The sequence below is a fragment of the Apus apus genome, chromosome 4 (assembly GCF_020740795.1).
Source record: "Apus apus isolate bApuApu2 chromosome 4, bApuApu2.pri.cur, whole genome shotgun sequence".
NCBI lineage: Eukaryota > Metazoa > Chordata > Aves > Apodiformes > Apodidae > Apus > Apus apus.
Genome location: NC_067285.1, coordinates 72011302 through 72024512, shown reverse-complemented (window position 1 = coordinate 72024512; position 13211 = coordinate 72011302). Strand labels below are relative to the sequence as shown.

Below are 13211 nucleotides of genomic sequence, written 5' to 3'. Positions count from 1 at the left end.
TGTTTGATGAACCTCCTGTGAACCTACTGGGATAAGTAAACATTTTCTTAACAACAGCTACTCATTTCTAATACCTAGAGGGAGCTTACAGAGCAGTTCATTTCCTGACTCCAAACACTTGCTGTTGTTCCATTAGGTTAAGCTTTTGGTAAGTATTCATGTATTTTGAGTAAAATGAGTAATTTAAAGAAAGGTCTGCAAACATGATGTCCTGACTACATCCCCTGTCATAGAAGAATGTACAAAACCTTTGCTATTCAGAACAGCTGCACTTACGTTGACTGTTTGTTCCTTATAAACAACTGTCTGTCAAATAAGAGCTAGAGCTTTATGTACTAAACAACAACAACAAAATCCTTCTGTAAATCATAAATATAACAGATTCAAGTGTGTTTCCTGTATGAATTTTGGGTGTATATATAAATTAAGTGATTAATAATCATGGTAACCTCATTTGCAATAAGATTTCAGCAAACATATGTGCTCACTGAAGTCTGATTGTGATAATCTCCTTTTGAATTTACTCATTTGTGCACTGAGGCTTTTACATTACTGCTTGTCCAATTACAATTATATTCTTCCTTTTAGATGCTAATTTCACATTTAAAGCATAATTCAGAGTGTTGCATATTCTTCTCTTCACTGAAGTAAAAGCTGTTCTACATTTCAGGCTACAACAGGTGTGCAAACAGGACTTTTGTAATATAAAAGTTTCAGTGAAAGACGTTAATCTGTGGTGTGAGTCTTTTTGTTCTCCCTTTCTGCCAAAGTTCAGCTAAATCTTGGAGCCAGGGGTCTCTGTACACTAAATGTGACTTTTCATCTGAACTGTAAAAAAATTACTGAGAGATTCTCTCAGTATTTCATGTACAATTCTTTATAAGGTTTCCCTTCTAGAAAGGAATTGCAGGCATAATACGACATTAATCAAAATAAGTCATTCGAGAAAGTATCATTTAATGGAAAAAATTTACCAGTTGCAATGCTACTGTACTATATATAAAGGAGAAATAATCAGATTTATCCAACAGAACTAAGTGTTGGATAGGGTATGTAATGAAATATATGTATACATCTCTATTATTGACTCTAGACATATTTGTGTTAAAGCTTATATCCACAAAATGAAAGTAAATTATTTACTTATATCAACAATTGAAAAAACTACTTTTTCAGCTGTCTACTCATACATGCATTCATATATCTTTGGACATCCAAGAAATAATATTTTAGGGCAAGATGTAGTTATTACTGTTATAAACAGTCATGAAATACCCTACTGCCTCGACCACAAGCACAGTTCAAGCACAAAAATACCCAACAAGTTACCTCAGGAGCTAGTAGCTGAAATACAGAAAGTTGATATTGGACATACTCAGAAAGCAGGAAGCAGTGAAAGGATGGAGAAGTAGTTTTGAAGTCTGGGCAGGTTCTAGTTTAACTCCTCAGTGAGCACATTATGAGGAGAAAACGGCAAATAATCAATACAGAATTCTGCCCTGGGAATAGGTATGAGACTGCAGATGGCCTTTAAAAATGAGGGATGATAAGCAGAGGATAAACTTTTTATTTCCTTAAGTTCTGTGATGAGTAGTTTGTATAGTAAGGAAGAGTTGACAGGAAGATGCTGAGACAGGGAGGACACAGTTACTATTCTCCTAAATAGTAGTACCGTGTGTGTGTGTGCGTTGACCTGCTGTCCTCAACAAAGGTAGAAGACTACTGGCCATGTCTGCTACAAATGATTCAATCAAACCTTTAGCAAATGCTTATAAAAGACGCACATTCTCTCAGATGTTCAACACATTTAAATGATTCATTGCAGCCATTAATTTGTTTAGGAAAGCTCTATGAATATTTTTTTTAAATGCTGTCAGACTTAGAGATGAGAATTTCTTAGACATGAGATTTTTTGCTTGCTTTAGCAATATACTGCAAACAAAAGGCGCATTGCAGGACCTCCTCCAAACAGAGATTTTATGAGTTTGAGGTCAAAGAAAGTGTACCTTATTTTGGGACTTCATTTTGCCTATATACAGTCTATTTCCAGTTGTTTTCAGCAGGTGTTTTGTCTGTATAAACAAACACACACACTTTTACTCTTGAAACTGTATATAGGTATTAGTATTGCGCAGGGTCTGAATTAGACTAAGTATTTGTATAAGGCATTCAAGTAATACAAGAAAAATATTATCTACTGGGTTTTAAATTTTTAAAGTTCAGGACTTTTAAAAGTCCTTCTACATGCACATCCATGAGGTAAGTAAACATCTAGTTAGTTTTAAATGTATTGTATATGTTTAGTTTGAGAATGTTATAATGCAAGTTTCTCTGCAGTTCAGAAACCAAAATATTTTGCAGTTGTTACTAGGATACAAAAGAGACTTTTTCTTATGGCATATATATATATATACACACACTTGAATGGAGCAGGGAGAGCTCACTGTAAATTTTGGTTCAAGTCTCATTTAGAAGAGAGAGATGTATAAACAAGAAGATAGTGCTCACTAAAAATTAAGGTGTGGAAGTAGTTATGGTTTAGATATTACTCTGCTAGAAGTATACTTCATAGAAACCAAAAACCAGGTATTATATACCCAAAATTAGTTTGCATATCCGCAGTAATCTGAAAACGACAAAAATGGCAAGTTACTTGAGGGAGGGACTCCAGATGAAAACTGACATTCTGATTTCACTTTGAAAATTTTTAGGCCATAGAGATGGTCTATGCCATTTCTTCTTCTGTACTATTAGACCTGATTCATTACAGACTTTTTAAATGCTTCCCATTCAACTCAGTAAATCAGGACATGCTTTCAGAATAAGGATGTGTTTGGCCACTGAGTTGTAATATGTCCGAATCAAGAGAGCTTTTGCATTTCTTTGAGTCTTCTATTTAGTACCTTATATTTCAGTACTATGGCCACAAATTCCTAATGTAAGCAAGTGTAGTAAAAACCCATGACAAAAGTAGAAACTTGACTCCTCTTGCAGCTAGCAGGTTTACTCTCCAGGGCTTAATCTCCAAGCTTTATGGATGCTAGGGATTGCAGGAGTTACACACTTCATGTCAACCTCTGCAGTTGCCAGAGATGCTGGTGAAAAACACAGCTTTAAGCAGAATTGTTTATAATTTTTCTCTCCTTAATTAACTGAAATAATAAATCTGTGGATAGAAGTTACTGCCCAAAAGAATGCATGAATAACTGGATCATTTTGTAAAATAACAGGGGAGAGAAACGTAGAAATTTTGTAGTGCTTATGAAATCCTGATATGTGCTGGCTCAGTGAGACTTACCAGATGCACCAAAAAAATCCATTGGGTGCAACTACATCCAATAAAGGTGATTCTCTATGTGAAAGTGTTTCCTAGGAATAGAAAATAGAACTATTATGGTGAAGTGTATTGAAAGTAAAGTCTTCCGTACAGTACTGTGAGCATTACTTTGCTTCTTTTTGCCTTCAAAGTGAGGTAATGTGGATTATTGCTGGTATTTCTGATCACAGAAATAAGCAAAATGTATTCTCACATGTATATATACATACATGATGAACCTGATCTCTTTCTATGACAAGATGATGTGCTTGGTCTGTGAGGGAGAGGCTGTGGATGTTGTCTGCCTGGACTTCTGTAAAGCCTTTGACACTGTTTCCTACAGCATTCTGATGAAAAAACTGGCTGCTCATGGCTTGGACGGGCTTTGCTCTGCTGGGTTAAACGCAGGCTATACGGCCTTGCCCAGAGTGTGGTGGTGAATGGAGTTAAATCCAGCTGGTGATGGGTCACAAGTGTTGTTCCTCGGGGCTCAGTGTTGGGACCACTTCTTTTTAAGGCCTTTATCAATGATCTTGATGACGAGATAGAATGCACCCTCAGTAGGTTTGCAGATGACACCAAGTTGGGAGGGAGTGTTGATCAGCCTGACGGTAGGGAGGCTCTACAGAGAGACAGACTAAATCAATGGGCTGAGGTCAATTGTATGAAGTTCAACAAGGCCAAGTGCAGGGTCCTGCACTTGGGCCACAACAATCCTATGCAATGTTACAGGCTTGGGGAAGAGTGGCTGGAAAGCTGTCTGGCAGAAAGGGATCTGGGGGTTCTGATTGATAGGCAGCTGAATATGAGCCAGCAGTGTGCCCAGGTGGCCAAGGAGGCTAATGGCATCCTGGCTTATATTAGAAACAGTGTGGCAGGTAGGACCAGGAAGGTGATCATCTCTCTACTCGACATTGGTGAGGTCATACCTCGAATATTGTGTGCAGTTTTGGGTACCTCAATACAAGAAGGACATCGAGGTGCTGGAGTGTGCCCAAAGAAGGGCAACAAAGCTGGTGAAGGGCCTTGAGAACAAGTCTTATGAGGAGGGGCTGAGGGAACTGGGGCTATTTAGTCTGGAGAAAAGGAGGCTGAGGGGAGACCTCATTGCCCTCTACAACTACCTGAAAGGATATTGTAAAGAGTTAGGTGCTGGTCTCTTCTCACAAGTAACTGGTGATAGAACAAGAGGAAATGGCTTCAAGATGCACCAGGGGAGGTTTGGACTAGACGTTAGGAAGAGCTTCTTCAAGGAGAGGGTTGTCAGACATTGGAACATGTTGTCCAGGGAGGCAGTTGAGTCACCATCCCTGGATGTGTTTAAAAGTCATCTAGATGTAGTGCTTGGCAATATGGTTTAGTCCTGGGCTTGGCAGAGTAGGGTTAATGGTTGGACTCGATGATCTTGAAGGTCTTTTCCAATCTAAGTGATTCTGTGATTCTATCGTATGTGTACACATGTGATTATAGATCACTAATTTATTGATGTAATTAACAAAATCACTAAAGTGGTGAGTTGTTTTTTTCTTAAATTACTTTCAGAGGTTACTTCCATGCTCTGAGAGTTTATGTATTCTAGATATGTGGCATCTTTGTCTTCATAAGAATGCCTCTCACACCGATGAGATGTATTTCAAAGGATGTCAGGGCACACAGGCTTCAGGCAAAAAGCTGCAATTGGCCAGAAGAAAGCTGATGATTAGTGACATCCTGCACTATTTTCATGCTGCTAATTTCTTGAAAGCATCTCCTTATGTTTCAAGCACAATTAGGATTCCAGGCCTTCTCTGTGAACTTGCACAGGAACTCTGTTTGGGGGAATATTTAAAACTTTAAAAAAATATTTTTTAAATCTCAAAACTTTAACCTGAGGAAATATTAGGCTGCTCCCAACAGTACTTTTACCATCTGGCTTTAAGATGTGAATTGATGGCAAGCTCATGGAGACTCAGCAGGTAAGGTTATTGGTGAGATAAAAAGAAAGCCCTGTATTTATATGAAGAGAGGCTGGACAAGCTTTGGATAAGCAGTTGTAGCACAATATAAAACAGAAAATGTGGAGAGCCTGTGAAAGGCAGAAAGCTGGAAGCCCATGAGGGAAAGAAGCGGCAGTTATCCTGCATTCTGGATCTCATGTGCAGCAGCTGATGAAATTGAAGAGGGTTAGTAACCCTAACTGTATGGCATTTGACTGGCGGAAGTTCCATCACTGAAGTGAGGTGAGCTGAATGAGATGTATGTTTATTTCAGTGCCACTGGAGCTTAATTTACCAGACTATCTACTTTGCAGCCCTGGAGCTGCTGTGTCTTTCATGCAACCATCCTTGCTTCAGCCGGCGGTACCTTCAGCTCAAGAAGTATGAAGCGCTGCAATGGATGGGAGCTGCGCTGGCCTTCCTGGCTTTCATCTCTGTCACATGCAAGTAAACATCCTTGCCTTTTTCCCCAGCTTTGGCCGTCTAAATTGATTGTCTGCCTTTTCTCCTTTTTTTCATTCCTTTGCTGGAGGCACAGGAGAAGGATTCTGGAACTTGATTTCTCTGTGTAAGGGGTTGTGTGCAGGCCCAGCTACAGATCATCTCCGCTTTCTTTAACATTTCTACTTGAACAGGACTAACATATTGGACAGCAGTGGTGCACATGAATGTTGCACAGAGAAGATGCCTCTACAAATGACAGACTTTCACAAATGGATTAGGTTTTTTGTGCTGCATACATGAGAGCAAGTTAAAAGTTTGTGCTTTTTCAGGTAGGTCAGGATTCCTAGTGGCTTTTCATGCTTACTACTGCATGTACTCATTGGATAAAAGAGCTCTTGTTATGCCAAGAAGCTTCTATGTCCTCGGAGCAAACTCAGAAAGATTTGGATATCTCCTCTCCATCCTTGCTTCTCATGGTGCTAATAGGAGGGCTACCTGTGATTATAAAGTAAAAAAACAGTCCTTCTTTACTATGTTACAAGAATCATGTAATGTGCATGTACTTTCAAGTTTCAAGGGCCTATCTCTAAGTCCAAGTCACACAACTTGTAGTGTTCCTGTATAATTAAAAATAATCACAGGCTATTTCATTAGAAGAAATATGTTATTTCTGTCCAAGTATTGATCCTAGTTGGTTTTCAGAGAAGGGTAGCTTCCTCTGAGGGTTTCTTTGTTATAGAGTCCCTTCTAGTCTGATTTCCAAACTGTGCCAGCTAATGAATGGGTTTTCATGCAGAATCTGCTTTACAATGTTTTCTTCAAGACAAGAAATGAAAAAAGCAGGGATTTCTTTTGTGTTGAGAGAATTCTTTTACACATTCACTACTTGTAAGTGTCCTGTCATGCCAAGTATTTGACTCATATTTTTCTTGTTGCAGTCTTAACTCAGTAATTGCATTGTTAAACTTTAAATTCCTCATTCTTGGCTGCAGCAAACTAACAAAATTACTTACCCTCCTTTAACTGGAAGAGGGTAGTGTCAGTACCTTGACAGTCCTATCCTATGACACAGGAGCAAAGGGAAGGCTTTGCTTAGATCGTGACAGTTCTCAAGAGCTTATCTTGTATAGATTGTAGGTGAGTCCTGTTTTGTTCTGAACTATTTATCCTTGGAGCAGATTCAGTGCAAGGGCAAAACAGGTGGTGGCAGAACAGGAAAGGTTGTAATATGCAGCCTCATATCCACCCTTTTAACCTTCATCTATCTAAAATACTTCTGGATTCTTCAGATAAACCAATAATGAACATGTAATAAATGTTCATTGTATTCATTCTCTCACAGAACTTGTGAGATCAAGGAATTGCCTTTATGCTCATTTTACAGATTTGACAAGGTTGTGTTACAAACCTCCACACTATGAAATTCCAAGTGCTGGAGTGAATCTAAAAATGCTTGTTAGCGGCCACTGTGCTTTTGGTTGTGATGGCTTAGCTGTTGGAGGTCTGCGCTGTGAATAAGATTATGGTTAAAGAAAAAGGGGAAAAGGGTTAAAGAAAAAGGAAATGTCAGAAATACTCTGTTTCAGAAAGGTTACTTCTTGTTTATGGTGCAGCCACATACACGGTCATGGTAGCATAGCAAGGAACTGCTACTGCCAGGTACTTTATACCATGAAACTGTGGTCTAAATACTATGCTTAGGATCATAGAGAAAATATTTGTCAGAACAAGAAATTAATCACAAGTCTTCAAGTTAGGCTGCATAGTAAATAATCCTCTAGGTTTGAGCTTCAACTAGATAATTTCAAGTTCAATTGTTTAATTTTTTGTTCAGATTTACTGTTCCACTGATGGTCGTCTTCTTAATCTACATATTAGAATGTCCTGCCCTTTCCCTTTGAGAAAGAGGCTAGATGGAGTAGATGTGATTACTTGAATAGGGCACAACTAACAATATGTGCACCCTAAGATGCATTTTACTCCCTAAGTTTCTTCTGGGGTACTGTTGTTTTATGTAATCTTAAGGGCTAGATAGTTTTGTCAAGTCAGTCTTTATATTATATCCTTCCTTTTTTCCAAGCCCATATCTTCAACTGTTACCTGAGTTTGGTCTATTTGCCTGTCTTTTAGACTTGTAAATATCTTAGGGGATTTCTGTAAGGTATTTGTTTTGATAGAATGAAGTACACATGCAGAAATACAATATAAACAGACCTAATGAAAATTGTGTTTGATCCAACACTAATTGTCATTCTTGGCAGTTCTACAGAATGGCAGAAGCCCTATGTTTTCTGATCTGGTTTTCATCCTGCATAATTTTAACTAACAGTAAAGATGCAACTGTTTGGCTCTGTCTTGTTTTTAAGCATATTTATTCTTATGAAAGAATATTCTTATTAAAAAAGAAATATTGTTTCCTGGGCAAAAAAAACCCAAAACAACAAAAACTATGGAGTATTTTGTTTACTGGAGTCATCACATTAAAATACAAAACTTGTGTTTATGCTTAAGAAAAAAAAATAATAAGAAAGGTGGTGTCGAGACTAAAACACTAATTGAGGATGTGCTGTATGGCAGAAGAAAAGTGTTTACTGTTGGTTAGTATTTATTGTAGAAAAGCTTGGAGAACATCTGTTCCCTGTAAGTGATCTCCATCAGGAAAGCTATTTTAGATAGCTGCTGTACCTGAGCAAGTGTCTGCTGTCTTGGATTATGTCTCCTCTGTCAGATAATGAGATGTCTGTTATATCTAAAGTCAATTATGTGCTACCTGATTTTTTAGGGAAGACATTATATAGTTCTGTGGAATAGGTTAGGTGATGCCAGCTATAGAATAGATGTACAGTTGAAAAATGGCTATTTCATTCTAAGATCATATTCATTGTCTCCACTAACATTGTACAGCAAAACAGCTCGAGCTTATTGGTGGTCCTCCTGTGAGGCTTTCACATTACTGTTGTGAAGAGATATTGCATCTCTGAGACCTACAGAGTGCTGCTGTTGGCAGCACTGTGCAGGCAGTGGCTTGACATCAGTTTGTGTCAGGCATGCAGGGAGAAGAAAAGGTTGGAGTAGGAATGTCAGGAGAGATGTAGATTAAACTCTAGGCACATGGTTTTTTATCTAGGATTATTTAATTGGAAGGAATTATAATAAAAGTGATAGCCTTGCTATAAAGTGAGGCAAAGCTCCAATTAAGGAGTATGTCAGCATTTTGAAGTTGCAACTATGATGCTACATTTCAGAGTTATGCTGAAGTTTTGTATTTTCTGGTTCTAAAAGGTATGTCCCATCAAGGAAGTTGAGTTTTAACTTCTTACATTAAGTAATTTCTTCTTTTATATTCTCCGAGTGTAAAACCTTACTGCAGGTATAAACATTGCCTCTAGAACACACAAAAAACCCCCAACTTTGAGAAAACCAAGATAAATGATAAATTGTATAAAATTCCAAGATATAATTTTAGCCAAAGGAAGGAGTACCATTTATGCTGCCCTGGAATTTCTGTCCAAAAGGTTTATATTCTAAAATAAGTAGCACCTATTAGCAAGTAAAAGCAATGTGGAGGATAATTTGAATTACCATTTATATTGAACAATTTATTGAGTTGAGATTTCATAAATGTTATTATGTTATAAATTATAGCTTTATTATATCAATTCTCTTTAATCTTTGGTACATTTTAACTGTAATTTAAATTTAGTAAATTAAGAGCTTATTGGGAAAAACATTCTGTATCTTGAGATTGTTCTACTTTATTCTAAAATGTTCATGTTCGAAGTTGTGCAATTTTACTGTTTCAATTATTTTTTCTTTATGTTTTGGTTTGCTGTAAGAATGATTAGAAAGTGATGACAACTTTAATTGTGTTACCATTAAGTGCAATGATTCACCATTTCCTCATAATATTTTAACTCAGGCAAATGCCTGCTGAATCCAGAGTAACCACAAATCGATGGGTTATTTCCTATATGTGTATTGCTAAGTGTGCATGTTCTAAGTTGTAAATGTGGAAATAGATTCTAGACCAATGGATTTCCATCTGGAATCCATCTTATTTCATTTGCAATAAAAAATCCCAGTAGAAGTGGGACACTGAAGTAAATTCTTCAGCTGGAAGCAAAATAAAGGGTTTTTTAAATTTTTTTGCTTCAAGTACTGTTTCTACCATTTGATCCTTATTTTGTTTTTCACCTTAGCAAAACCTTACACTTTCAAACCAGAAGATGTGACTGTTACAAATACATCATTGTGGAGAAAAACAGGAAAAAAAAATGGAATATTTATTTTTTTTACTCTTTGAATTATAGAGTCACAGCACTATTTTGAAAATTACTGAGTAGTATGTTTTGCAAAAAGCAAATATTTAAATTATAGACTGGAATATGTTGCTTTATTATCATAACCTAATAGATGTATCAGCATGTTATTATTTTGTTGTGGCCAGTGGACAGAAGAGGAAAAGAAATATTTTCAGTTTTGAAATCCACATTCATGGGAAGAAACTATTCCACTCTACTGGAAATGCTGCTAGATTAGCAATATGAAAATATGATAAAGTTGATACTAGCAGTACTCTAGATCTATGTTTTGTACTATCTTTGCAAGATGCTTAACTAAAAAGCAGCACAAATAATTCTAGTGACTGAATTTCTTGAAGACAGAGAGAGAAAACCCTTGAAGCAAAAAATAGGAAGGACATGGTAATTACTTCCATTTGCTGCCCTTTCAACCACACATTTGGCTGAAACCAAAAATGCATATTTAATAGAATTGAGATCACAGAAAGGAAGATATAATTATTGGTATGAAATACAGCTATCGCAGGCATATATATTTTAGAAAATTGCTGTTTAGTATGCATTATTGCACAAATTATGTCATGATTTTTTTTTTCTGCATAACTGTTATATTTCTCATAAATAACATTTTGAAAAGGTAAATTAATACAATGTATCTTACATTATCGATGGAAAAAATTAAGTATTTATACGCTTCTCATTAGAGTATTGAGAGTGCCATTTTGACACCAAGTGGTATGAGGATTTTAAAATATAAATTCGTATTCATACACATAAATACATATATAAATATATATATGTAAATGTTGTGCAGTACTAACAGGCACTGTACATGGGAGGAACAAGAAGCATGTTATTTTACTTACTGGAGGAACATTCAGTCCATCATTCTTAATATTACTTTGTGGGGTTGTTTTAGGAAAATTCACTCAGGGAAGTCAGGAGGTCCCTAGCTTAACCTTCTGCTCAGTGTAGGGCCAGTTCTGAGGTCAGACCATTCCTCAGGGCTTTATCCAGTCAAATATTAAAAGCCTCCAATGATGGATACTGTACAGCCTCTCTGGGCAACATTTTCCAAAACCTGACTGTACTTACAGTGAATAAATTTTCCCTAAATCTTGTATGGACCACATCTGAGAGCAGTAATGCATGTAGCATTGTGCATTTAAGTTTGGGATTTCCTGTCCTTCGCATCCAATGAATCAGCAGTATGTTCAAATTTTTCTTCATCCTTCTTACATGGTCCAGATAAATTGCCATGGATATAATGTCTGTAGTGATGTCTGCCTGTACAAAAGCCTAAAGAAACTTAATGGTGGTGCAGCGGCAACTTTGTGCATAGGTTTCCCTTCCCACCTTTTTTTATTCTTTTGAAAATACAAATCGATTCAGAATTTGTAAACAGACTGTAGAGTAAGCAAAACCAGAAGTCTCACTTTGCTTGACTTGCCTGTCAATGAGCACCCCTGACCCAGGGAGTTCGTCAGAGAGACTTGTGCTGTGAGAAAGTACATAGACTTTTTCACTACTCAATTTCAGTATTTAAGTAATTTTGATATCCTTGGGAACATTCTTTTGTCTTCTTAAGGGAGAAATAATTATAGTAAAGGCAGAAATTATTACTCTGATGATTATTGCTTAACCAGAAATGTAATTCTTCATACTGCATGAAACACACCTACTGCTTTTTTTCATCTATAGATGAGAGTGGGGATGTTTGCTATCTTTGTACTAGTGTATATTCGTATTTTACATTGAAAGACAAGAAGGCAAAGATTGTGGCTAAGTTTCATAAGAAAGACAGCATGTGAAATGTGTGTTTCCTCAGATTTCTAGAGGGTTATAGTAATTGCCTGTAATGGGGCTATTTTTCAAATGACTCTTTGTTCTTTTTCTAAAATATTTTTTGTCATTCAGTGAACTTCTTCAAAGAACAGGTATAGTGGCAAGCTATCTTCAAGGCTAAAAAATGTGAGAAGTGGGAAAACTGTCTAGTGGAAGTTTGTTTACACTTATCACTGAAGAGTAATTAGGTACTTTTTGACTTTTGTCATTTGTCTTATTAGGTAAACTGCACATTGGAAACAAGCTAGCCACTTATAAACTTTCCCAGCTATGTAACTTCATAAAGTACATCACTTAATCAAAGCAGATCCATTAACCCTCTGACTGGTACTTTCTCTTGGCTTTGATTGCAGCACCACACAGAAGCACCTAGCCCATCATTGCTACCCCCATCAGCTTTACCATTAGATGTATTAAACAATGCTGTGGCTGGATTTAGTACTGTGGAAGAACTTATTCGGTACCTTGAACCAGATCGGTGGCAACTGGATTTGGAAGATTTGTACAGGCCAACGTGGCAACTTCTTGGAAAGGCATACATTCATGGGAGGAAATCAAGAGGTAAATTGCTCTTCTGTCTTGCCTTGCAGCTTTCTTTGGTATGTTTTCTTAATTCAGTAACAATAATTAAGAGCATTCTTCACCCTACATTTTGGTTCCATGAAGGGAGTATGTTGGAAATACAGCAGAGATCATTGTTTTTAGCTATTCTCATAATTATATTATCTGAAAAAGGACAATAACTGAACTCAAAACTTAAAATAGTTTACCAGGATGAAGTAACAAAGGGGAAATAAAATGGAAGTGCACAGGGCAGTTTTTGTAGGGACCCTGGGAGATCTTTATTTCCACAAAATAGCAGGGCACCTTGGCTGGCTGACATAACCTTTGTGGCTTTCTTTTTTTATAGAGGACAAACCTTTCTTTTTTGTTTGGGGTAGATAATTTCATACGCTTACAGTATCATGTAAGCCACTGGTTTATTTCCTTAGAATTGTTCCAGTCTCTACACTATATGAATTACGAGCGATTAGCTAAATGTTTCTTTTCCGTTATACCTGGTTAAATATCTGTGTCCAGTTTGATCATGCAGTAGTCAGCTTAACCAGATGTAGATTATGTATTTCAAAACTTGTGGAGCTATTTCTTCCCTGTACGTTTGACATTCCATGTATAACCCAGATGCTGCCCACTGTGTCATGTTTACGGATTCCAGGTGGATGGACAGCATGCAGGCAATATCTCCTTCCTTGCCCACCATACAGCATGACAATGAAAACATATGAGCATAACTGAATACACTTTTCTGTTGACAAATGTAAACTAGAT

At 37.0% G+C, this 13211-nt stretch overlaps 1 protein-coding gene across 1 annotated transcript in view; it reads left to right on the top strand.

Moving 5' to 3' along the window:
• PDGFC (platelet derived growth factor C) overlaps window positions 1-13211 on the top strand; it is a 131705-nt gene that overhangs the window by 112045 nt on the left and 6449 nt on the right. Inside the window, exon 4 of the mRNA XM_051617809.1 lies at window positions 12236-12443. Within this exon, the coding sequence (XP_051473769.1) occupies window positions 12236-12443 (208 nt within the window). The remainder of the gene's footprint in view (window positions 1-12235; window positions 12444-13211) is intronic.